The 27,537-nt window shown below is 44.1% G+C and overlaps 1 protein-coding gene across 4 annotated transcripts; it reads left to right on the plus strand.

Moving 5' to 3' along the window:
* Positions 1–28: 28 nt before the first annotated feature.
* Positions 29–26,856, plus strand: rassf7a (Ras association domain family member 7a). Of its 4 annotated transcripts, XM_027016407.3 has the most exons (7): positions 29–118; positions 647–746; positions 21,007–21,188; positions 21,682–22,544; positions 23,563–23,737; positions 23,975–24,061; positions 26,575–26,856. In XM_027016407.3, the coding sequence occupies exons 3-7, from the start codon at positions 21,086–21,088 to the stop codon at positions 26,604–26,606; spliced, it is 1,260 nt and encodes a 419-aa protein (XP_026872208.2). In that variant the 5' UTR covers positions 29–118; positions 647–746; positions 21,007–21,085; the 3' UTR covers positions 26,607–26,856. The 4 variants fall into 4 exon arrangements, with proteins under 4 accessions (XP_026872208.2, XP_026872209.2, XP_026872207.2 ...); XM_027016408.3 differs by lacking the exon at positions 647–746 and having other exon boundaries at positions 39–118; XM_027016406.3 differs by lacking the exons at positions 29–118; positions 647–746 and adding an exon at positions 9,147–9,466.
* The last annotated feature ends 681 nt before the right edge of the window (positions 26,857–27,537 follow it).

Here is a 27,537-nt window from a genome sequence, read left to right on the forward strand (position 1 = left end):
CTTTAAGAGCTATGGCAACAGAAGTGTACACTGATGTGGCAGAGCAAGAGAAAGGACCGAGGAGTCAGCATTGCGTTTCTCGAGGCGAAGCGAGACTGACGAGAAAAGAAACAAGTTGGTAAGTTTGGGAGCTGTGTGTTCGAGTCACGTTTCTTTGTCAAGACGGACACGTAAGAAGCTTTTATGTCTATGTAGCTACACGAATTATCCGCTTAAAATATAATTCAATCGGAAAACGCGTGTCGGCGTCGAATAATATGTACGCTATTGCTAGCTAACTTGGACATATTGAAATTTCTTCTAGCTCCAAAATAATAAAGCCGGGCTTAATCAAGTTTAATAGCTTATTAAAATTATCATGACTCTGTATTCCATTTACATTGCACAAGTTAACTTGGCCACAAGTTGGTTCTTTTATCATGAAGTGGTCAAGTGCAGTGCACCTGATTAACTCAAAGCGGCGTTCATATGGTAACTAACGCTAGCTAGCTTTCTAGCTAGCGACAGCTTGCTAACTTGCTAACTTAGTTGACTTTCGCAGTCTTAACTAGCATATCTAGCTAATTAACCGGTGCTTTTTTTAAAAAATGAAAGTTGCCTGGATGAGGTCCCTCTTGTTTATGAAGTAAAGGTGTGGTTTGCTTAGGATTGGAGACACATTTCATATGGACTGCCACCACTGAGAGTTCTGTGAGATGCCTTGCTTCTCATTTATGCCCCGAGGTCCATTCCGCTACGTGGTAAAGGTAGGCAGGAGTGATAAATTACTTAATAAGAGGAATGACCAACATCTGTGTTGACCAATGACCAATAGCCGTGTTCTGGGGCATTAAGGGAATTCAGATAAGTAACCTACATGACACCAACTACAAGTATGTGCGTGTATGATGGGCAGCACTCAGCATGTCGTATGATGTCACTAATATTTTTTGCCATTTGGAAATGCACTGCACCTGTCTTCAGAATGGCTGTTTGGGCACCACCGTTAGTTTATGTAAGAAGGTGATGGATGTAATAGGTCTGGCTATGAACAGCTGTTTCCATGTCCTCATATTTCTGTAGGGAAGCTTTTCCTCATGTTGATACATTTATAGTGTACACTTATTACTGCGGTTTGTTGCCACTGTGTGGACAGGTACCTACAGTGAAATGTACTGTATGGCTAAAAGTATGTGGACACCTAACTCTCATACCTATATGAGCTTGATGGACATCCTATTCCAAAACCTTGGGCAGTACTTTGCAGATGGCCCCCACTCTGTCAGCTATTAGTCTCCACTGTTCCAGTAAGGCTTTCCACAAGATTTTGGAGTGTAGGAATTCACTTGTTTGTGAGAACAGGCACTGATGTTGGCTGACAAGGCTTGGCCTGCTCTTCTCTAATTCATCCCAAAGGTTTTCAGTGAGGTGGAGGTCATAGTTCTGTGCAGGCCACTGTAGTTCCTCGGCAACAGACTCTTCAAACCAAGTCTTTACGGACCTCACTTTGTGCACAAGGTCGCGGCCATGCTGGAGCTGAAAAGGGCCTTCCCCAAACTCTAGCTACAGAGTTTGAAGCATGTAATTGTCTAAAATGTCTTTGTACCCTGTAACGTTGCCCTTTGCCGGAAAGTTCTCCATCGCTTGAGAGAACACATTTCCATTGCTCCAGATGACGCTTGGCATTGCGCATAGTGATCTTAGGCTTGTGCGCAGCTGCTCGGCAGTGTGGACACATTTCTTGAAGCTCATTACACATGGTTCTTCTCCTGATATTGCTTCCAGAGGCTGTTGGAAACTTTGCGCATGCTACGTGCTTCAGCACTCAGTGACTCTGCTCTGTGAGTTTGTTTTCTCCTTTTTTTGTGGCAAATCTCACAGTAACAACATTTAAAGTTGAATGGAGCAGAATATGGTTTAGCATGGCAGAATTTTCACCAGTTGACTTGTGATTAATGAGGCACTGTCATACAATGACATCTTTAAGGTCAACTCTGCTCTTGAGTATGACCAATTCTACTGCCAAAAATTGGTTATGGAGACTGTATAGCTATGCTTTGCTTTATACACCTGTTGGCAATGGGGATGGTTAAAATACTTGAACTCAGTAATTAGTATTCACATACTTTTAGCCATTTAGTGTACATTAGTGTGTGGCTCTGTATCTTATGTACATCAAGCCATATTTGTGTGCACTAATGTGACGCATACCCTAGTGACCACCAAAAACCGATGTTGTGATATAGCCTGGCTATTTTCGAGCTTACATCATTATAAAAACACTGCTAGAAGTTTTTCTCAGTTGTGAGTGTGTGTGCTAACAGTGGTGTGCATTTCTCACCAAAGCACATCAAGTTTCAAATAATACACCCATTAACTGGTATTAATATAGACCTAATGCAGACCACCATATTCTGTTATTTAAAAATCTCTTGGCTACATTCTCATGTTACAGTCAGATTTTGAAAACTAGCCATATATATTTCTATGATGTTTAACCTAGCCTACACATTACGTTTAGATTGTTTTGCTCATTCGTCTAAACCTTTGTCTTATTCACATTAATCTGTGATTTGGACGCTGAAATGCTGGCCCATATCAAGTGGTGTCAGTTCTCCCTCTGCCTCCAAAGCACTTCACAGTGAACCATTTGTCCAGCTGTTTGATAGAAAGAGAAGAAAACGGCTTATGTACCAGCTGGAGATAGCACGTGCTTATTCACGGTCGTCCTTCTCACAGTTTGTCCACCCACACACACACGCACACCGTAAACCTTGAGTTAACTTGACCATTTCCACATGCCTTTGTACCCCTACTTTATTTTACACATGCTTTGACTTTCATGTCATCTTTCACAGATCAGCATATACTTCTCATAGAACTGTTAGACTCCTAACTTTTACTGTATGAGAGTAACAGAATTACTTTATTACACATTTGCTTGTTTGACTTATGTTCCCCAGGTTAGATTATAATAATAATAATAATAATAATAATAATAATAATAATAACAATTGTAAGGAATTATAATAATTATTATTATAGTAATCCTGTTTTGTTTCTACTTAAGAATCAATATAAACCATTAGTGCATTGTCAGGTGTTTTTTCCATTTCAGTTTAAGGGGTTCAGACTGCATAAGACAGTTCAGACCGATCAGCAGTCATGTCACACATTAAACATTAAAGTTGGCTCATTTGGGCAATTTTCACTGGACCTTCCAATAAAAAAAGAACTGAAAATTTGTCTCTTGTGTTCACTGGTCTGTTATAAAGAATATAACCCAACAGTTGCGCTGGCAGGCTATGTATGGCAGATGTACTATAAGAGAAATGCCTTGTCAGTTTTTACAGTGCAACTAATATTACACTCTAGCCTAATATAAAATCATAGTACTTTGGTTCGCAATGTGTGAGAGGCATCTGATCTATACTAGATATCTATACTAGGTCAGTATCTAGTACAGATATTGAATGCAATGAAGAATCTCTTCTTGTACACAGGAGCAAGCAGAGGCTGTAGGTGAGTGAATTAAGTTGAGGTTTGGTTAACAAGTAGTGGAAAGGTCCCTACGCAGACAAAAAGAAGACGAGTGAAGTTTGGCGCTCAGCATGGTGGGCTGCTTCACTTGAGTTTCTTTTGTAACTCTCCGAGGCCCTCAAACCTCCCACTCCTCCAGCCCCCCAATTTTTTTTTGTGCAGTGCGAACAGCAGCCGTGCCGTCATGTGACTTTTTGTCTTGGCACAATTGGCAATCTTTGTCATTGGCCCATTTCTTTGAAAGAGCATCGGTCTCCTGGGCAACAGAACATGGCTGCACCCCTTTACTACCCCCTCCACCTCCTACTTCTGTTTCTTGGTTGCAGTCAGAGCAGACCCTGCTGTGTTAGGTATTCGCTGTTGGCTTCGGCTGGTTCATGTCACATGAATGTTTTGCCTCCTGCAAAGTTAATGTACATGTGTGGATTTATACTGCTCAATCTGAGCAGGTGCTACATAGTTTTTAAGATTTGACTGGAAAAAAATTTTATGTTTGTTTGTTTTTTTCCCCCCCCATTATTTCTTACCCATATCTTCAAAAAGTCCTTATTCATTGTAATTAATGGAAAGTTATTTTCTCTTTCTCTACGGTAATAAAAAAGCTGTCCTGTTGGTATATAAGAAAAGGTTTGCTGTTACTTAAGTTTTGAGAGCAATTACCCGTAAACTAGTTTTAAAACTATACAGTATATTACTGTCAGTTCTCTTAAGAGGTGAGAATTAACAAGCCAACTTTTCCAAAATTTTGGCAAGGTCTACAAATCAATCATGAATATCAGAACATAACGTGGGGCACCCGGCAGGATCTTGTCCGTCGTCTTGATCTGGTAAATGCTGTGGATTAGGTGTTTAATGCAAGAGAAAATTACACATGCCATAGAAAATTATAAATAAAAATTGAAGCTATAGACTGCCTTCTATTAAGTGAACTGGCTACTGATAATGAGCCCTTCTTAGACGCGGTCCCAGCCTCCAAATAGTTAGATAGCTGACAGGTTCTAGAGGTTAACCTGTAGTTAGAAGTTTGGAACTGACACTGACCAAATGTGCCTTTGAATATAGGTAGGCCTGCTTTACAAAAAAAGATGGGCCAGTTCTGAATCCCAGCTAACCCAGTGCTGAATGACAGTAAACAAGAGGATAATTGACATGAGCAGTCCTGAACTTCCTGCTGGCAGCGTGTCATAGGTCTCCTAGCCCCTGAAGGCTGTCGCTTTCAGGAATCCACCTATCAGACGTCATTTTAGACTAACATTCTTTTAATTCTTAATTCCTCTCTACTGCCCAGCAACCTGCAGCACATATTCAGCTGCAGGGAGAATTCACATAGATACTTCTCCAAAACAAACTCTGATAGCTTTTTTTTTTTTTTAGTTTGTTTGTTTGCTTTTGCCTTGCTGTTAGTTCACAAGTTGGCATTAGTGAAGCTGGAAACAGTCAAGCAAAGTTGATACATCAGCTTTATACCGCCATGCTATATTTGCCAGCAGCGCTCTCTGATGGAAATTGGCATGAAGGTGAAAGCTTTTGAAAGCATCATTGTTCTCTCTGGTTATTTGCTGTCTCTATTTGTGTTTGAGTCTGAGGAAAAAGAGTCAGAGAGCGAGAGAAAAGACAGTAGAGCAGAATTGACTATGATGGTGATGAGGGGACTGATGCTTTGACCAACAAGCTTCCATGTTTGTTTCCTTTGACCTCATAACCTTGTGCACCTGACGGGGCCCTTTTTTACAGTCCCATTTTCTCATGTGTCGAAAAGCCTTCTGAGAGCTTTTGTCACAAAAAAATAACACATCAACTGACCCACAAGATTCTCTGCACATCTCGTGTAGTATTTGAAAGCGACTGTGGGCATCTTGCTTATCTAGGAACAGAACTTTTCCAACGGATACAAAAGTACAAAACACAGAATGGCTGGCCCTCCCTCTGACAAAGCCACTCCTGTATTGTTATCATATGCTTCACTACACGTGTTGAGCCATGCCTAAGGATGTCCACCCCCCCCCCCCCCAAAACCACAGCGGAGTGTGGGCTCTGCTAACACTTTTCATGTTCTGCCTGGAGCAATTCTGTGACCTGTGACACGTCTGTGATGCTTCTGTCTTCTCTTTCTGACGGAGATGTATGGTTGTATGTGACCTGTGACACTTCTTTGACCTGTGACGTTTCTGTGTTTTCTGTGTCTGACTGAGAGAGTGCTCTCACCCCCACAATATGCAACCCCTCCCCCCAAAACGCAGAAATTCAAGAAACATTGGCATCCTTTGTTTTTGTTTTTTAACTGTTCATGTTTGAGAGAGAGAGAGAGAGAGACTCATTGTTCACATGATCGAGAGCTTTGGTTGTGTTGTGTTTGCTCCCCTTGTGCTTTTCTTCATTTTCTGGTGACCTGTGTTTGACCCAGCCTGCTCCACCACTGAGAGTGATGAAAGCTATCTCACTGGGACTGGCTACTGACACATTCCAGCCCTACTCACTCTCCTCTCCAGACACTTTTAAGGAAGTCTCTTTGCTTTGACAGCAATGGCTGCAAATTACAAGACCATTAGTATAGAAGCATTGGAAAAAAAAAAATCCATAACACTGATTTTAAAAACATAAAATATGTATGTTGTCTATGCTGTTTTATAGTGCCAGAATTAGCTCTAAAGTTACTATCAGCTATTCCCAACTGGATCTTTAGGCCTAATCTTTTATAACAGTCAGCTTGGCGTGTAAAAAAAACAAAAAAAATCACAGACAAGTTCCTCTGAGAGGAATTCAGTGGCTTACTGTGGTGCTCCTGGCTCCTCTTGCCAGAGTGAAAATGTCAAATTTTTATTGTCAAGGAGTGTGAGTATCACTGCTTGTTATGGAACCAAAAAGAACACAGAGTGTAATTGACATTTTAGCATTGTTATGATTTTGACCATAATGACAGAGCAGAGCTATATTTAACTTCTAAGAGTATAAACAGCAATTAGGCCATACTGCCTTGTTTTCTTATTGCTGTATATGCGAAGGTAATGTCCACAAAAGCCAGAAAGTGGTTTAAAAAAAAACTAAACAAAAAAAAAAATCTCTCATTTGTGCTGCTTCACACCTGGGTGTTATTAGAAGCCAGTCATTTTGCAGAGTATGAATTTGAACTCTGTGAGGTTGAAGCTGAGCTTGTCTAAAACATGTTGCCTGGAATGTGTGTAATTATTACCAGGACTCACACCTGCCTTGCTTAGCGGTCTTGAGCCGAGCTGCCGTTGACAAACAAGTTCTGTTTATCAGCCCACATCACCAGCCTAGATTTGTACCCGTTTATGATATCCTGTTCTTTCCACAACAAATAATGCCTTTAGGCAGGTAACCTACATAACAGAAGAATTTAGGATCTGCAAGTTGGGTGTTTTTTAAAATGTACCTGTATGAAAATCAAATGTAATTATGTAGCAATGTTTACAACAACCATTGCCACAAAGTGGCTTCCCACATTTCCGGGTCCGAGCCAAAGGTGGCAGCGGCAAGGAGGAGCTCCTGTGCAGGAACACAGATGCAGCAGGCTTGCGGCATGGAAAGGCATTGGTTTTTTTGTTTTTGTTTTTTTTTCTTTAAAGATCAATATTTTTGGTCAGGTTGAAACAGGTAGACCTCTGATTTATTTATTTGTTTATTTATTTCTTTTTGTTAGACCTTTAGTTTTATGACTCCTACTCCAACTGCAGTACCGCAAAGAGTTTTGTTTTAACCGTGGACTTCTTAGACAGGTCGTGTGTTACTTTTCTGGCATCTCAACGATCACACTGTTCCTGTTCCCTTTAGCATGAAAAAAAGCGCAGGTGAGATGAGCAGTTAGGTACTGGTCTCTAGGATGTGAATGGTTTTGCAATAAGCCTCATTAAGCTGCTTCCGCTGGCTTGTGTTTACTGATTGCTTGTGGTTGAGCATCTGGGCACCAGTTTCTGTAAAGACTGGGTGTGGCTGAGGATAACTTTTAAGTCAATTTAACTAGAAAGTTTGGGTTTGAAATGCTAAGAAAGATATGTGCAAAATTAGGATAATTCACAGGCGTAAATGGAGCGGAATGTTTCATGTTGGAGACAGTGGACCAGGCGCTGGCTTCTACAGAACATGGCTACCATTTACTACTGCAGTGCCCGTGTGAGACGCATGTCATGCAGCAGGATGGCTTGCTAATACATGACTCCCAAATGTAATGTGAAATATCAAATACTGTATTTTTAACATTACAGGAGGCCCACAGTCTTATCCCAGTGCCAAAGGGGCAGTACCCAGAAAGTGTGGGGGTCTGCACCGTTTCAGAGGGGGAGGGGAGGAGTAACTCCCAGGAATGCCTGCAAGGCATCTGTGAAATTTAGCCAGGGGTAAATCCAGGAGTTTGAGCGGTAACTGTGATTTCACAGGGGCTATTCTAAACCCTGTGCTCTGGGCTTATTTTGTGATAATGCTACGTTTGTACTGTAATGTTTGTACTGAAAAATACTGAGACACTGGGAGGTTTTGAAAGATGACTTTTTCTTAAATAGCTACACAGACCTACTGTTTGTGTGTGTGTTTTTATTTTAATTTTTTTTATTTTATTACTGTTTTACTGTTCTTTTTTTGTTTATGAATGATTTCTTAAACAGTCACACATGCGCCTCACCCAAGATGTTGTTACACCATACAGTCGCACTAATATATAGACTGGCCTACCTTTTACCTTTTCGTAGGCAGCTCCTGGATAAGCAGTCTTCTGCAGCGGTGTTTATTTTGCTCCTTTTCTTCCCTTCCTATAGGCCTGTATAGGACAGGGAGGCTGTCTGTTGTGTTTTAATTTGCTCAGCTGTGGATTGCACATGTAGAGACAGAGCTGGAAGAGGAGGCATCTGTGAGACACTACAGACTGTGTTTGTGTGTGCGTTGTGTGCAGATGCGTGCTGGCTTGTAGATGGACAGAAAAGTGATAATGAAAAACAGGCCTAGCCTTGGTCTGATGAGCGGTTCTCGTTGAATATGTCTGATAGGGTGGGTGTGTGTGTGTGTGTGTGGGGGGGGGGGGCTTGTATCCCAGTGTTAGCTTACAGACAGAGATGCCCAGATGTTTACATGATCTGTATCAAATCTTTGCCCTATCTACATGTCTAGAACCATTACTATGTGAGGGATACCGGTTTACATTTGTTTAATTATTAAGATCTTTGTTATAGTGTGTTGTTTAACCTGAAGAGTTGGATTTATATCTGTTCCTTTGCTAATATAGGACACACTCCTCTCAAAGTAATTAACAGCATGAATTAGCACATGTGTGAAGAACTATTACCTCAGATGCAAAATAATTCCTTACAAGAGCGATCGAGAGAGAACAAGAGGGAGTGAGAGAGAGGGAGCGAACGCAATTTGCATAGTCAGATGAGCATATAAAATAGGTACATCCGGAACAAGCCTCTGGTTACCCTCCACAGCCATCTGTCTGACATGACATTACTCTGGCTCTCATTTACTGTCCATTTCTCCATTTACAAGAGCATTTAAAAAAAGATTTTGAAAGACCTTTTTTAATCACTGAAGGCAGCGTGTGCGCATGAAGTTTGTGAATGAGGGAGAGAGACAGGCAAAGAGGGGGAGTGAAACGCAGAAACTAAGCAGGGGGAAATAAGACACTCCTCCTACCTGGAGAAGGGGAGGTGCTTGCAGTGTCAGGAGAGAGAGAGAGAGAGAGAGAGCGAGAGAGAGATATTGAACAGCTTCAGATGTGAGTGGGAAGTGCGTTCAGAGAAAAGCGCTGTGACGAGGGCTGCATTCCTCACAAGCCCCTAGAAAGACTAACCCCTAGCAGCCCCGGGTAAAGTGAGTCTCAGCCTAGCTGCTACACACCTTTACTGGACTTTAGCCTACTTCAGCCTGTCCTGATACCGGTCGCCTAAAGGAGCTCAACTTTCCAAGGAATCTGAGGATCCTTTTTTATTTTCCAAGGGTAAGACACAGATTCAAAGTGTGTGTGTGTGTGTAAGTGTGTGTGTGTGTGTGTGTGCGCGCGCGCGCGTGCTCACATTCACTCATGGCTAACTTTTTTTTTTTATATAGTCTCTGTAGCTTTAATTGAACCTGCTGGCGGTAGCGTCTGCATTTGGAGCTGTGAGTAGGCAGGGTAAACTCTCCCTGCACTGAGCCTCTCTGCTTCCCACAGCTGACCCTGTGATGAGGAACCTCTGCTACTGGCTCAGTGTTGCATAGTTTATGGCACAGTGAGCAAAGACACTGGCCACTGACTCAGTTGCCCAGCACGCTTGTCGTGTTCTCATTTAGCAGTCAACAGTCTGTCACCAATAAAAACAAACACTTGCTAATGAAAGTAGGTGATTCATTTCCACATAAAAGCTATGAGGTTTGTAAATGAGGTTTTCGGCAGAAATGTATTTTTAGCCAAGCACTAGAGGGGGAAAAAGTGTGTTTCTGCCCCTGTTGTCTTGATGGTAACCAGGCGTGATTAAACTTTCTCAGTGTGCTTTGCACCGGCCTGAAAAGATAATGTCATTGATAACGGATAACAGTATGGAAGAGAGAGAGGAAAGGATGAGGGAAAAAGATGGAAAGAACGCATGCATGTGTGTGTAGAGTGATTAGCAGAGGGTATAAAAATGTATCTTTCTTTTTCATCCCTTTATCTGGGCTTTTCCCACTACGTTCCTCTGAACTTTGTTTATTTTCACTCCATCTCTAATGTCTACTTGATCTACGGAGTTTGCTCCAAGTTGACCTGCTAATGGTCGTGCTGAGAATAGCTTATGAAAGGACACTTGTACCTTCCCTGTGTCAGAATGTCTTACTTTGCTTCTGAAACCACGAGCAGTTGGACATTATTGGACTTTTCATGCCCAGACAGGGCCTGAATTCTCCCTCATTTTCAGATTTTAGTATTTCAGTTATTGATCTTATTTTACTCTCATTTTAGAGGATGACTGAGTAAACTAACTCCCCATTAAATGAAATCCCAACTTTAACTTTCTTTTAAGGAATCGCAGAATTCCAAAACCGTCGGTGTAAATAAAAATCGTGAGTATTGGGTTTTTGACTAACCACCACTCCCTGGACCAGTGATTGACAGCTGAGCCCAGCAGTAGTTACGGACACACACACACACACACACACACACACTGAGGAGCCCTGGGGTGAGGCGCACTTCAGCGCTTGACTTGTTAATGTGATGTGAGGCCTGGCTCACAGGGGTGATGCGCAGGCCGCCTGGTGAGCTCTGTCTGCCCCGCGGTCGTGATGGAAAACCGCAGGTATGTGTACGGAGCCGTCCATTAGGGACGAAGGTACTGTGGGGTGCTAAGAGACTGACCCACGCCACACTCATGTGGCTTAGAGAGGAAACGGGGAGAGAAGGACAGTGGAGAGAACATTTTAGGCTTCACTGCTCCAGGCTGTGACTGTAGTATTGCATTCGGTAGCAGTGAGGATGCGTTTAGCTGTATGAAGCAGGATTCATTTACCTGTTTGGCATAGACCAGTTAAGGTAAAGGCATCTTAAGGCAGATGAGCAGTTTTACCTATTCATAAGTTCCTTGAAAAGGGCAGGGCTCATAAACTCCACTGCTAGCAGGCAGTTATCTGCATTGAATTCAGCAGATCAGTGAATGATCAGTCAGTATTGAGTAGTAAGCGTGTATGTGTGTTTGTAGTTTCAGGTAAAAATTGCTGGGTTCAGTGAAAGGTGTATATGATCTGTCCCCAGTTTCACCCGAGAGAAAACGTTTCAGCTGATTTCTAACTATTTACTGGGTATATATATATATATATATATTCTATCCGTTTTTGCTTTTGATGTGGTTCTCTTCCCCTCTCGGGTTCACACCCCCCTTTTTTCTCGCTTTGTTTGTGTCTGTTCTCATGCCTTGCCCTGTGACGCCGTGCATTCACACTTCATTGACAGATCTGGCACAGTGTGAAAAGATGTGCATGAAAGTGAGAAACTTTTGAGATGGTACAGCATAAACCCATTTAGCTTTCAAGGTCAGCATCCTGTGAAGGAGGTGCGAGAGAAATCTATACCATATTGAAGTAACTCTGTGGTCCAGGACGGGCAGCGTCGGAGAGCTTCTCCTGAAGCTAGCCCTCCGCTGCACGGTGCACACAGGTGCCACCCGGTGACGCAGAGCGAGGGGAACTGGCACCATGGCCGTCCCTGCTGCTTCACCGTCCGTCGGAGAGACACGGCGCTGCGGGCCGAGGGGGACGGGCATGTCACGCAGAAGGGCCTGTGAGAGCAAACGGCCCCCTTCACGTCTGACCTCCGACAGCATGCGAGCCCTGATAAAGGCCTGTTTGTGGGTGGGGTGATGGGTCTGACCTGGGTGTCCCTATTGGGGAGTGAATTTGGCCTTTATCGCAGTGAGAGCTGGAGGTGTGAATGCCGTGCTCTAACCTGTGTGACGGCTGTTGTCTGCTTTGCACGCACGCGGAACACAGGTGGAGATCTACAGAAGCAGGCATTCACACCGTACGCGCGCAACAAAGAGCGGGCCGAAAAGTGCCATCAAGCTTTAAAGAGAAATAGGACGGTGTTGAGGTTATCACTGCATTCAGTACAGGAAATTCTTAAGTGCATGATATCACGACTGCATATCATTTCAACACTAAAATGCTTCTCACTGTATCATTGCGCTGCTGAGTGTCTGCACGCCACCCAACGGCTGCATACACCAACACGCCGTGGGGGGCCGCTGAAAGTTTAAAACACGCACAACAGTTCGTGACCATCATCTGCGCACATCTCCAGCGTGGAGACGGATTGCGTCAGCAGACATGAGTTAAGCGGTATCGGTTACGTTCATGTGCTGGCTAAAGGCAAGCAGCAGGGCAGCGAGTCTACACGAGAAAGGCGATACCATTGGTTCCCCTCTCTCTCAGCCCAGCCCTGCACGTTCACAGGGCACTGAGGCACTTTCAATGTCCCAGTATGAAGGCCCGTTTGTGAACAGCCACCACTGGTCGTTGGTGGCTGACCGTGGCGTTGCGAGGACACGTCGGGCCAGGCTACTGATTGGCAACGGCGAACATGCCGAACCTGGCTCTGCACACGTGAGGGAGTGCTCAAGTCCACGAAGATAAAGGTTTATTTCTGGGTGTCGGCGCAAGCGCTCGCAATAAACACGGAAAGCTCTTGCTCTTCCTCTGTTGGCTCTTATTTTCAACCCGAAGCCAATCTCCGTGTTTGCCGTTAATATAAGTTTAGCTGCAGAATCCCAGCTATAAGACGAGGCTGTTGAATGCTTCTGAGTTTGTCTTCCTCATATTAACACCTCATCATAACTTCCCCAGGCTCATCTGCCAGAAGTCAGTTGTCCTTCGGTGGTCTCTGAGTTTAGCTCTCCTCTGTGTTACGGCTCCGCTTTAACAGCACTTCCCTTGGGCAGAGGCGTCCCGGCCGCAAGAACCCGCTCCCCTGCCGCGCTGTGGCCACCGGAACCTTCACACCCACTGGCACGCAAGCAGGACGGGTCTGGCATTCCAAGTAAATTTATGACCCTTTTTTCACTAGATGCATCATGACCACCGCGCAGAACATCGACACAAACCCAAGCGCCAGTGCCTTCCCCCGCCTCCAGGCTTTCAGACTAATCACTGGGTCGAGCTCTCATAATGAGAGAGCAAGTGAACAGCCTGCAGTGTGCTGAGGTTGTCATTTCCCCCTCCATCTTCCACTAGAAATATTCCTCCGCCGGCGGCCCCGGGGCCAGGGCGGCCCGGAGAAGCGCGCCGCTCTTCTCCCTGCCGTCTGCTGCCGGAACGCTTCCGCAAGAACTAGTAGGAACTTGAACTCGCAGCTCCGCCGCCATGCTGCGGCGATGCTTTTCCGAGAAAAACACTTAAGATTTCAGCCCCGCCGCGCAGCCCCGGAATCCGAGCGCGGGGTAGGATAGGCCGGGGGACGCGTGGAATGCATGTTTTAAAAGGCTCCCACACTTGGAATGTGTGTTGCAATGCACATTCTTTGGGATGTTTGTGCACGAATCAGCCGGGATTCTCCCATCCAGCAGATGCAGTGCTCGCCGTCCGGGTGAGTCACCTGAACCGTGCACATTCCGTATGCATTTCTCCACCTGTCTCCCTGATCCCGCTCCCAGAAAGGGGAGGTTTCCCGCTCAGAAAGTTGGAGCCTGGGGCAAAAGTAGCTGGCTGCCGCTATGGCCGCACAGTACGGGCTCTGCGATGTAGCTGGCTTTTGGGTTATTTCTCGCAGTACGTTAAATTACACCGGTAAGCCTTTGATGTGACATCATCAAAGATTACTTTGTTCAAAACTGATCACAACTGTTGTGAATGCCAGTGTTCACCGATCTGGAAATGTTCACTGTGCAATCGTCATCTAGAATGTCAGGAATTGGTTGGAATGTTCATTGCACAGATAAACAAACAAATCAATCAGTCAATAAACGGATTTATTAGGCAGTCTCTCTTGCTCTATATGTAATTTTATATATATATATATATTGCTTATTGCAACATTAGTACTGCAAAGTGCAATTAGAGACAAGATGTATCACTTTTTAATGCTCAAGTTCCTAATTACTGTCTATATTCCCTTGCCTCTGATATAGACGTAGAGCGGGACATTGTGGGTTTCACGTGTTCGTCTTTGCGGTGGTATGAGCTGCAGAAGGTTCAAGTCCTGTGTTCCTCGAGTCTCATGTTCAGTGAGCCTCCCGTGTTGGCATGCAAATGGTCCAGGAGCTCCAGGTCGCTCACGTTGCTCGGTCTCTCAGGCTTCGACATTCATCATTTACATGACCTTAAAGCAGACAGACACACTACGCAGAAAAACGTGAAAAAACATTTCTGAACGATCCAAAACGGCAGATGTTGTAAAAAGAGCCTAAATGACTAATAATCCAAGCCTATCGCTTTGGCCTCTGTTTCAGTGTCTCCTGCTCCTAGGACTCTGTGTCTCTCTTCCTTGTCACCATGTTAACACAGGCCAGGAATAGCACAGGCTTGTCAACCAAGGACAGGATGCTTTCACCGAAGAAAATGAATGCAGTCATTTAATAATGAAAATGAACAGGTGCATCTTATTGCATTTCCTCTGCTGAGCAAACTCCTCATATTGTTTGTAACAAGCGAGCAGAACTTTGTAGACAACCCCATTGCCACTACGTTGTCTGTTCTGTGTCTAGTAGAGTACCTTCCTGGGTCTTTAAAAAAAAAACATTTTTTATACAAGCAGTAGCACATGCCCTGTACTCAGTACTATGCCCACTTTTTCAAAACACTCAACACATTCACCATATCAGTAGGCTATGTGAACTAAACTGTCTGTTTGCGCATTGCTTTGATACAAAAGGCATTAGATAATCACTTCTTCCTTGAATACCTCTCTGTCAGTGTTCGCTGTCAGTTTAAAAGCCAACAAAATTCTAATCACTGTAGATGGAAATATGTTGCATTTTGTCAGACAAATGAACACTTGAAATGCATAAAACAGATTATTCTGATTTTAGCAGAAGGTTTTGTCAGTGTATTCAGTTTTGGGCTTTTTGGCAGCACTGTAATCATCAAAATAAAAGTGGTCAAGCTTGCCTTGAACTGTGCATGTGTATAGGGAAAATAAAGATGTAGTGGTCACTGAAGAGATTTGTCCACTATTACTGCGGTACATGTATGGCTGAATCACCTGCTTGTCATTTCAGCTAATGACCTACCCAGGTGTTTTTGTTTGTGCGCTGTTATTCAGTTTGATATCAATGAAAATCTGTGGCTAAACGCAGGGGTCAGGATGGATGGACCAGGCCAACAGTAGATGTCTGTTACTGGTAGGCAGACAATTATGTGCAAACTACTGTATGTAGTGAAAATATTTTTGAAAAGAAATGCTAAAATAGAGTAAACCCCCTGAAGAACACTGTTTCTTTTGTGATTTTGTTTCTTTACCATATATTGATTTTACATTATACTGTAAATATTCTTATTCTGGGTTTTTGATACAGTAAAACATTCATTCATTTACAGTTTACTGTAACATTAACACATTCAGTGATGCCATTTATTGTGAGAGGTAAGCCAACAGACCAAAAGTTTCTTTAGATGCCTTGAAATAATATATAAGGATGCAAAAATGGGAAATATCAGTGTTACAAGTTGTTTGCGTTTTGAAGTTAACTGTACATCAAGTGACAAAGTAGTGTTGTGGGAGAAAGCATACATTATAGTTATTGCAGCATGAGTCAGTTTTGAATGAAATATGACATGTTTTGGTGGTTGAAGTGCATTTTGCACCAAAGGTTAACTGATGGGCTGAGGTGCATATTTCAAAAGCAGACTGTGTGAAGAGTTTTGAAGACGCGGACATGGTATTGGTATTAAGTGTCAAAACTATTTTCATAAACTAAAACTATTTCAGCACACTCTATTCATGCATTGGTCGTCAGCGTCTTAAACATAAACATATCCAAAATTTACAATGGTTAAAATAAAAACGAACACAGATATTAGTAGTATTTCAACACAGACTTACACTTCCTCAATGCTGTGAGGATCTGTTCACTTCTCCAAATGCAACACAGAACAATGGTGGCGGTCTTTTGTGGTCGCAGCAATGCAGGCCAAAGTCTAGGTGGTGCCCCATGACAGCAAAAGGTGCACTGAGTCAGAACACCACGGTGCAATTACAAAGCAGGACACCCACAAAGTGTGTCTGTGTGTGTGTGTGTGTGTTTTTATTGTTCCCCTGTGCCCAGGCAGGGATTATGCCCCAGAACCCTAGTGACTGGAAGCTTTGTTTCCCTAGGCTGACTCTGTAATCAAGCCTACGTGATGAGTCACTTATTGATGACCTTATTAATACACACCATCATTCTGACATTATGAAATATTTCATTAAAAGGTTTCCTGTAATAAATTGCTCAGTTGTGGGTGCATGCGGACCATTGCTATACGACAGGCTGTGAACTGCATGGTGAGCTGCATGGTGAGCTCACTGTATTTCACTGTATTGCTTGACTTAGTTTGTTGCTTATTTGTTTTATCTTTTCCTCTCTCTTTTGTACTGGAAATATGGAGCCATACTTTTAAGTTGGAACATTGATGAGAATTTTGATGACCCAGATGTAGAAATATGTAGTCCTACTCTTCTTTCGAGTGTTCTCTCTCTCTCTCTCTCTCTCTCTCTCTCTCTCACACACACCCCTCTTTCCTTTTCTCTGTCTGTCTATTGTTTCTCTCCCTGGCTGTGGTTTCTCTTGTGCCACCATTTCTATCTACAATCTCATTAGCTAATGTGTTTGTAGTTCTACAGAAGCTAAAATACGTTGATGGGAAAATCACGTGTTTGGGATTTATTTCAGAACAATATTTGCCAAATGACTGTGCTGTGAAATGCATTATTCATCCAGTGTCTGTTTTTTTTTTTTTTTCCCGCTTTGAGGCAGACAAGCAACCGTTCCGCGTAATTAACAAGCCAAATGATTTTTGCATTATATGACTGACATTATACACGCACGTCTGGCTCTGATAACACAAAGAGCCTACTGCTCTCTTCAGGAGGAAACGACGCAAGAGGACACGCGCCATTACAAACTCGATTTAGCTTGTAACTGCAGTTGCCATATTACAGAGCAGTTAATTATGGAAACAAAATGAACCTAAGCACCTTTTTGGTTATCAGCTTGTTTTCAAACAGGAAGGCATGTCTGCTGATTTGAGGCAGTTTTCTAGAGCCAAAGGAAACCAGGCCTGAGATTAGGTTACAAATAATAGTCTAACCTGACCCTTTTCATGCACAATGAGAAAGCTGATGGCAGAGTTGGTACCGCTTAGCTGCCGGGGCTGGACTGCATCCACCCGCTAACTCCACACATCCGACCTGGGCGGTCGTTTCATTGGGAGGTTATAAGAGAACGGCAGTAATGAGGTCATTCGTGATTTGCTTCGGTGGCATGGCCAGGACGTGTGTGACAGATAGCGATTAAGGCACAGGAAGTGCACAAGGACATGTTGGCTGGAGTGCTGTAAATGCACAGCTGTTCTGTTGACTGGTTTTAACAGGAGGTAGGTCATATAAACATGGAGAACCATGTGGGACCGACCTTCTTTTAGTGTTGTGGGTTTGTTTGTTTATTTATTTGCTTACTTGCTTACCCTCATTCATTATAAACAGTGCCAGGGCTTGCTCTTTCCGCATGAGGGGAAAAGAAATACATGTGCGTGTGCGTGCATGTGTGTGCACGTGCGTGTGCGTACATGCGTGTGCGTGCGTTTCCCCCGATGCATTCCTGTTTATGTCTTCATTCTCAGTAAAGATACTGTACGGTCTGTACAGTCAGTCTGCTGTGTCAAAATGGAGCTACCCGGCAGTAGAAGCTACAGCGAATAAATCTGGCCGGAGATGCTGTTGTGAGTAAATCACCCTGAAGCCGTTTGAAAGCAAAGACCCAACAAAGAGCCCCAGTTACTGGCCGCTTACCCCAGCCTCAGTCAGCATGTGAGTCGGAAGGGAGGGCACAACTGTCTCGCCTCGAGTATTCGGAACACTTTTCCTGCAGTTTCATTCTATACGTATCAGTGATCTGAAAAGATTATCTTTTCTTTATTACCTCGATACTATTAAGCATCTGATGCATAATTTAGTACGAGGCCATGGTTAGTAATTCCTTACTGATCATTTATTTCAACATTGTTTGCTGCCTCAAGTGGGAGTCACAGGTGGAGATTGGGTGAGATATATGAAACTTCACGCATGTCCTCTGCCCAAAGGAACCATCCTCACTAGATCAAGTGCAAAGGTTTATTGTGAACAGACTGGTATCAGTTTATGGTGGTACAATATATGCCAGGTATATCATTGTAAATGTGTCTTTTGTGATGTTTTTGCTGTCAGGTTTTTGACAGATTTTTTTTTTGTTTGTTTGTTTTTTTATTGATGTTGAAATCCTCATTACTAGTCAGCGTGATCCAAAGTTTTGTTGTTTTGCTGCATATGCATTCTTTAGCATGTAAGAGACCCTGTAATTGTCCAAAACAGACAAAGCTAAGATATGACCACACCCCACTGAATGTCCCCGGCCTTACAGTCAAAGTCTACTCCTGTGCTTGGTTTTTGTTCGAGATGATTTGCCCATCCTGAGGATCTGTGACAGGGGCGGTTGGTGGTGGGGGTGGTGTTGGTGTTGGTGGTGGGGGGGGGGGGGTGAGAGGGAGGGACTTTTGTAATCATAGCTTTGGCAGTCTGCGGGAGGGGAGGTCTGAGATGGGTTACTCAGGGCTGGGTTCGTCCTCGTTTCTACTGCTGTGGTCTGGAACATGTGTGAGTGATCTAGTGAGTGTGAGATGAGCCTCCCCCCCAGAGATCAAAGTGAGAGAACACCATCCCACCCAGACCCCTCCAAGCCCTGAGCTGAGATCCACAGCTGTCACGCAAAGAGATCTCCACCAGGGATATGTGCATCGTATTAATTAATTAATTAATTTATTTATTTTTTGCCACAGATACTTGGCAGTGTTTACATTTTGAGGTAATTGCATTCTGCTAGATTTTCACTTTTCACCTCTTGTACTGAAAAGCTATTACTCCTTTTGTGAGCATGAAAATTGATCTTCTCTTGAGACCCACACTTTGAATGGAAAGTCCCCCCTCAGACTACTTTGGAAGCAAGGAATGTTCTCGTAGCTTAAATCTAAAATGTTACTAACCCCAGTGGCACCTGTTGATTCCTCTCACTACTTATAGCTTTAGTGACCGGTAACCTTGGTAACCCACAAGCTGGGTAGGTACGTGGGCCCTGGGGCCTTGAATTAAGTTGCGAGTCTCTCTAAGCACTGAAGACAAAAGACGATTTGTTTTAGTCAGCCAACACACTGTCACCCAACCCCCCCCCCTCCGGCCTGTAAGGTAACATTCCATGGACTCCTCGTGGGGGAGGGTTGGGGAACACCGCTGATATTACTGACAGTGCTCGGGTGTAATAATAATGACGATGAATGACATCGGCAGCAGCTGGAAACATTAGCCACAGACCATTTTTACAGCATTTCACATTTATCTTAATGATTGTGCAATGATCATCTCTCAGGTTGATGAAATGAATGTAGTTGCGTCAGTACTCTGTACCTAGTGGTCCTGATAATATTTAGTAACATATCAGTATATACTGAGTGCAGCTGCAGGATTTATGGATAGAACAGTCAAAGGGTGAGGGCTGGCTGAGACAGGTGCTGTAGGATGGTGCTAAACTGAATCTTGTTTCTCACTGGTACACCTTTTCTGTTTATTGTTCCAAAGCGATGTCTGTTGTTCCTCATCACAAATAGAGTGTTGATGGACTTGGATGAGTCAGGCAGTGATTTCCTGTGAAGACAACTTTCAGTGCACCGACTAACCGGACTTTCGGCAAACAGGATGAAGTCACAGCATTCCACGGGGCACCTCCTTTTTTGGTGCTATCTCTGAGAATTCTGCTTCCCGCCTGTTTCCATTCTCCCCTCATGGTGTGAAAGTAGTCTAGGAACTCCACAGGAGGAGCTGTTTTGGAAGGTTCCTTACCTCTGCCTCCTTCATTCGAAATCTGCCTTTCCCTTCAACCTGTTTCTCATTCTTTGATGGGCCATTCATTTAAGTGGCAGTCGCTTGCTGGGCGATTGCTTTTGCTATTTCTCATTGCCCAGCTCCACTATAAGAGGGTTGTCTGACTCAACACGGTTGACTTTGCCAGACTGTTTGCTTACAAAAGCTGTAAACTAGTGCAGTAAATGTGCGCTGGGCCAACATCCATCAAGCCCCAGTCGCATTAATCTCATGCTTGCAGCCTCATTTGCTACCTGCTGCACTGGTGGGGCTTCTGCTGTGGCGTGCTTGCAAAACTGTGCAGCCTGTCCCTTATACAAGGCTTTAGAGCGAAAGCACTTGCATTTGCATACAGACAAGCATGAACGCACACACACATGCGTACACACACAGACACGCATGCTCACACACATGCATGTGCACAATCACATATAATCTCCACACTCTTCCACTCCAACTGCACTCTACTTGTCTGTTCCCTTAAGCATCAATGTGCCGTATCTCCTTTGAAGAGTCAGCAGTGCATTTAATTGGAACAGAGCTACGCCCTGAGCAATGAGTACCTCCTGCTAACTCTTGCTTGTTAACTTTAGGAATTTGCAAACTCCAAATTCTGGGAAACCTACAGGGATTCCCAAAAATGGAATGGAGAGACAGCAAGTTAAACTGCCTCTTAAAGTCCTTTAGCTTTAGGCTCTCAGCAGAAAGATGAATATTCTTTTAATATTCTTTATCGGAGTCCTTTTGCGCTGTCATACTGTGTTTGTAGTCACTCATTCACCATGTGGGCTGTAAACCTGCTCAGTTAATCACAGTCATTAAACATGAGCTGTCCTTTCACTGGAACTCTTTTGAGAAGGCAGGCTCGCGGTTCATTGGAACTGGCGCTCATCTTTTCCATCCACAACGTGTGGCTTAACGGAACTGTCGCCGTTGGTAATGTTTTCCTCCAGGAGCTGCGCCTGGTCATGCAGGGTTGATCAGACCCAGATCTGGTCTTTCTCGGCTGAGCTGAGTTCCAGTGCGGAGCTGATGGAGCTCAAGGTGTGGGTGGATGGCGTCGTGCGGGTGGTGTGCGGTTTGTCCGAGGAGACGTCCTGTCAGGATGTGGTCATCGCCCTGGCTCAGGCCATAGGTATGTGTGGCACATGATTTTCTTACACTGTACATTGGCTGGTTTTATCGTAGTTCAAGGTTCAAAATAATTTTCAGTGGAGAATCTCCGTAGAACAGTGTGATTTGAACTGGGGATAGATGTGTCTATCTATAGGTCAGAAACACATTGAGTAGTTGGCATTCTGTGTTAGAATACCCTGCACAGTTGCCCATTCCCATTTAACCTATTTAGATTTTTTTTTTTTCTGTTTAATGTTTCAAGATTTGGCTTTATAGTTTTAATTAAATAGAGTATGGAAGCTCTGGAGCGAGGAGCCATCCCAAATTGTAAGCCAGAAATACTCATTTAAAAGAGTGACATGACCACAGTAAACACAGTGGTCTCTGTTGACCTGATGGTCCAGCATAGTTCTCTATTAATTATGTCCCGGGTGACTGGCTTAATGCTGATGTTGACTGCGCAGTTAAGAGGACACAGATGAGATTTCAGGTGACTGTGCTTGTTTCTGCAGGCCAGACGGGCCGTTACGTGCTTATCCAGAGGTTGAGGGACACAGAGCGGCAACTTCAGGCCACCGAGCGGCCGTTGGAGTCCTTGGCCAAGCTCGGGCAGCATGGTAGCGAGGTGCAGTTCTACCTGCGTCGCACAGGCCCCAGCAGCAGCGAGGGCCTGGGCTCGCACGACCATTCCCTCCCCCTCCACAGACCCTCGGAACTAGAGCCGCTGAAACGCGGAGTGCCCAAGAAGTCGCTCACCTTCAACCTGGGCCCCACTAGCTCCCCTCGCACCAAGCCTAAACAGACTCCATGTGCCAGAGACTCTCCAGAGCCTCGGACATCGGCGCCCCGCGCCGCACACCTGCCTGGCCCCACCAAAGAGGAGGTGTTCCGGCATGTTCTCCAGCAGCAGGAGCGTCTGCAAGCACTGGAGGCCCAGCTGGAGGTGCTGGAGCAGGAGGTGCAAACGTGGGAGCGGCGGCCCAGCCCGGAGCCGCGGCGTCCGGAGCAGGCCCTGGAGACTTTGGAGCAGGCGCTGCTGAGGAGCCAGGCAGAGCTGGAACACGAGGAGCTCTGGGAGAAGGAGCTGAGGGTGGAGACGGAGCAGGAGCGGGGCCTGAGGTGGAGACTTGGCGAGCTACACGCCAAGCTGGACGACTGCGGCCACAAGCTGCACGAGGCCGCCGCGCACTCGGACCAGCTGGAGCAGGACATTCAGAGGGAGAGGCTGGAGGCTCCACCCAGCCAGGTGAAGGCAGAGGATTCGGTGGGTGTAGCCAAGGCGGAGCTCCAGAGTCGGCAGAAACATGGGGCTGAGCTGGAGCTGGAACTTTTGGAGACTGAGAAGGCCCTCGGGAAGGCCAAGACTCTGCTGCAGGTAGGCAGGTCCATTAGAGGGTGAGGCCCACTAATGAGGCCTGTAACTGTTTTTCACTGCTGTCTATACCGTCAAAGTCCATTGTACATGCCCAATGTGTTCTTTATAGACTAAAAGGCAAACTACATTTCAAACAGGGAAGAACCATGCACTTGAATCATGTTCATCATATGTAAATAAATAATACAGTAATATTAGATGTCAGGAAAATTGTAGTTCTTATAAGCAGTACCCATTTTCAAGCATTTAGAAAGTATGAAAACTGTCAGAATTAACATGTTTTCAAAGAAACCATCAGGTATCTTGTTGTGTCTGGCACAGAGACTGTTTTTAGTCTTGACTTGTCTGGCTCTGTGGTAATTGGCCTATGTCATTTCACTAATAATTCACAGTCTAAAGGTGTTAAAACACACCCTAAGAGGACACATCCCTAGATTACTATGGATTGAGCCACAAGGCATGAACTTCATGCTCATATAATGCACGTCATGTTATAAAGCATGTCGCCCTCTTGTGCCCACCGGTGGCAGCGCCATGTACTTGTATAGTACTTTGATATGCTGCAACTGATAAATATTTCTGAAGGTCTCTATAATATACCTGCCAAGTTTAATCGCAACGATGAGTTTGGCAAGCTTATTATTTCTCGTCTAGAATTTGTAAAGATTTATGTTCGGCAATTTGCAACAGTTCTGTTCATATTCCTCTGAATACCTTCTTCTGTTTTGTTTGGAACTGGAACAGTGCAATAATGTGGACTGGTGGAGGGTCATGAAACCCTGTATTAAGGTCCAGTGCTCTAGAGCAGAAATGCCCCACCACCCTTCTCCCTCAGGCCTCCACCCTGCACACTTTCTCCTAGTCCGGCACCACTTTATTAGGGGTGCAAGACCTACATCGGGCAAGGCAGCAGACCTGGACCCCTGAGTTCTGTCTTGATTATGCAGTACATGAACTGTACACTATAGAGATGTGTGTAGTAAATGCGTGTGCGCTCCTGTCCCTCACATGTGTGCAGACTAAGCAGGAGGAACTGGAAGAGCTTAATAAGGAGCTGAGACAATGCAACCTGCAACAGTTCATCCAGCAGACCGGAGCACTTCCGGCCCCGCCTTCCACCCGTACAGAGCTCCACCCACACTTGGACCAGTTGGAGCTGACTCTGCTACTGCAGGACCGGGACATGGACAGTGGTACAGCACCCATGTGCAAACACACACACACACACACACACACACACACACACAGAGTTATCTCTTTTGCATGCAACTTCAGCCTGTGTCAGAGAAAGGAACACACTGTATTCAGGTAATGTGGTGATTTACATGTCCACAAGATGTTTATCCATCCTGTGCCACTGTCGTCAACGTGCTGGCCGATCCTGGACGTTCTACCGTCTAACTGACTCTGCTCCTATCACCTCTCCACAGCCTTACCCTCGCGGCCCACAGCCAAGCAGTTCCTGGGTCACCCACGCAACCTGCAGAACCCCCTGGTGTCCAGCCTCAACCCCGAGGGTGTGTATGTGTGAGCACCTGCTGCAGCCCTGCTTACTCAGCCGCCCCACCCCCTCCCCCGCCCTGCGGCAGAGGCCCCGCCGGGGTGGACGTCCCAGCATGGCGCCCTCTCCTTAACAGCCCCTCTCTAATAAAGCTTGTATATGTGGTGTCTTTGCTAACACTTCATCTGAGTGGCACCATGCAAGGTTTTTAAGGGGAAAAAAAGCTATACACCTATAACACACACATATAGCAGTCGAGGACATTCCTGTATGTGTGTAAGTGGCCATTGTGCAGTGGTAGTGTCGTGGTCTGCACATGAAAAATCTTTATTACAGCATACGAATGCATATTCTACTGAGGATGGTATGAGGGGACCTGCATACTGCACTTTCCCTTGGAGGAAAAAATGAATGACTCATAATTATAAATGTACAGCAAAATACCCAGTACCGAATGAACCCTTATATTGTCCATTTGTGTCCACTTGGACTTTAGAGGTTCATTCCACATTTTTCTCAGCATGAGGTCGAAAATAAAAATCGTGCATGAGTGCACAGAGTTTGGTAAATTAGGTTTTTGTAAACTAGCGTGTGGATGGTTTCCTCTAGAAAGTCTTGCCTGGCCTGCTGTGAGCTCCTGCTTCATTCTGCAGCTGTGATTGGAGCAGCAGCGCTCACGTCACATTCTTACAGAGCGCTCTGGATGCAAGGGTCAGTAGTCAGAAATCCCATGAAATATGTTTTGAAGTTCTCACTGTTTCCAAACAATCTACTGACCTTATGTAGTTTGCTTCATGATTGGTACACGAAGGAAGTTTCACTGTTGCATCTAAAAGAATTATGTTCATTATTTATATACAATATGTAGACGTAAACAATATGTATTTATAATGAAAGGAGTGTCATAGTCCTTGTTATGAAAGACCTTGTCTGGTGCCCTTCATGTAAAGTGTTAACTTTGTCCTCACCAACACTTTAGTTTAAATGACTAAGAGCCAGATCTTTCCAGCGTGTTCAAAAGCCTAATTTTGAACATATGTTAGACCAGATCAGAGACCAGAGATCTGCAGTGTTATCACATGCTGCTTGCACTGTTCTGTATCATTTGCATTTTCACTCAGTACAACATTTGTACGTAGACAGTAATTTGGCAACAGGTGAATACATACGTGGTGCTTAAGAAGTTTGTTTTTTTGGCTCTGATTTTATGATGAGAAACTAAAGTGTTCCTTTTCCTTCTGTCCCTGAGCCTCTGCATTTACTGACTTGTTCTGGTAAACACCTTTCTCTTCATTTTGCTGGACTTTGGGCCATCTGGGTTGGTGTCTGTGCCCTCTCCCTTGAGTCATGTGTGTTAGCCCTGTATCTTGGTTTAGCTGAACAGCAGAGAACCAAACGAAAATGAACTGTGAGATGTCTGAGTGCATTACTGATTGTGTGTGTGTGTGAGAGAGAGGGAGAATATGAGAGAGAGATACTGAGTGATAGGATGGCTCTCTTATTACAATTCCACTGACAATGCTCGTCTTTGTAAGTTGCTTTATCAACAGAACAAGACATTGTGCTTGACAATGATGATCACGATATGCCACCGCTGTTATTGTTGTACGTTATGTTGTACAATTGGCACAGTTTTTGTACAGACATACTGGAGCATGAATGAGCCATTGTGCTAGACAGACAAATATTCGAATATGTGAAATGGTTGTATTAGGTGAGGTTTTTTTGTTTGTTTGTTTGTTTTTTTGACTAATATCGACCAGTGTATAGAAAATGTCTAATGCTATGTAAAATCATTTGCTGCTGTGTGAATGAATGTTTGTTTGTTAAGGAATAACATGACCATTATCTTAAAATGAGAACTCTCCGTATTCGTTACCAACTTTTCTTCACATTGAAACATAGTTTGTAGTTCTACATGTCATACTGGCCTTAGGGGCTACTGCCATGTCAAAGCATGACACTTAAAGTCTGGTGCAGGTAACTGCTGCCCAGTCTGTGACAGCAGGTGAGGGTGATAGAGTGGACCCTCTGGAGCCCAATGGGAGTTTGCGGTGTACATGGCTACGTGCCCCTCTTAACGTGCTGTCTGTTGGATGTCCCGTAGCATGGACAGCCCACCGTTTTGCTATTCCTGAGAACTCTCAGCCCTCTGGTTGTTGCCTGTTGTCAGTATTAATTGGGTACTATTAATAATGATCATATGAACTTCTAATTATGCTGAAATGTCTTTTTTTTAAATCTGAATAGTTGACAGTGTGAAAGAACACAGAAAAAAGAAACATGCCGGATGTGTAATACACCAGATATGTGATGCACCTACTTTTTTAAAATTTACTCTTCCTGGCTTCCTTTGGGTTGTGGTGCCTTCTTCTCAAGTTGCTTCTTGTGTGTCATGGGCTAAAGGGGGAGAGCTTGTGGTGCTTGGTTTTCTGCTCGTAAGGGTCTGTTGGGTGGTTGAACGTGTCACGCTTTCAAAATCGAACACTGAGAGCATCACTCCATATCATATTTTTGTGTGTCTTGCAGTCCTGACATCCAAGGAGTCGTCTTGGAGGTAAAACCTGGGCGCAGGGCCAAGGATCTCTTATTACACCTATATACTTAACCATCTACTGTCCTCATGATCCCATCCATAAACATAACCATATATATCTACTGTATATACAAATATATTTACATTTTGTTGCATTGTAAAACATGTATTTACTGTAAGATATTACCAGAAAGATTTATCTAGAGAACTATTACTTTTGTTTATGTATTTAAGTGTAATAAAGACATTGTGCATTGTGTTTTAGATAACCTTGACTCTGGGCCTGTTGTGTCATCATTTTTAATTTGGTCACTGAAGGTCGCCCATTATGTATTTATTTTAAACCTCAGTATTAAAACACAATTTACTATTTTTATCACTAAAGAATGAGAAGTAGCACAAGAAATAATCTTAATACGTTTTATAATATGTACTGCAGCTATATTAAAAAAAAAAAAAAGCTTTCCCCAATGGTAGAGGAAGTACTCATCTTGTTCACATGGAAGACTGTGCATTCATGTTTACGAAACACAGCTACAAAATATTGTATGTTTCCATCAGAACACACACAACATTCACTTGCCATTACACGACTCTAATTATACAGCCTGAGTTACAGTGACACACACACACACTATTCCTTGTTTTCACTTTTTACCTATGGCAGTTTTGCACAAACAGGTTTAACATTAGGAGAATATACCATTTTCCTTCCAAATGATTTGAGCATGCAACAGCATCAAACCCATGGTAGTATTATCATTAAGACCAGCTTGGTTACACTAATGTGTGCAAGCTGTTCAGTATTGGATTGTCTGTTTGAATATCAAAATTAATTATGTGAAATCAGATTATATTAATAACATCAGGGATTTCCAACAGCTTTAGCACCTGTCAGTCTGAAACATGGAGGTTCTGGGACACAGCAAGCAGCATTCACACTGTCCAGTGGGCAA

Source organism: Electrophorus electricus, chromosome 4, assembly GCF_041902795.1.
Source record: "Electrophorus electricus isolate QZ-2024a chromosome 4, ASM4190279v1, whole genome shotgun sequence".
NCBI lineage: Eukaryota > Metazoa > Chordata > Actinopteri > Gymnotiformes > Gymnotidae > Electrophorus > Electrophorus electricus.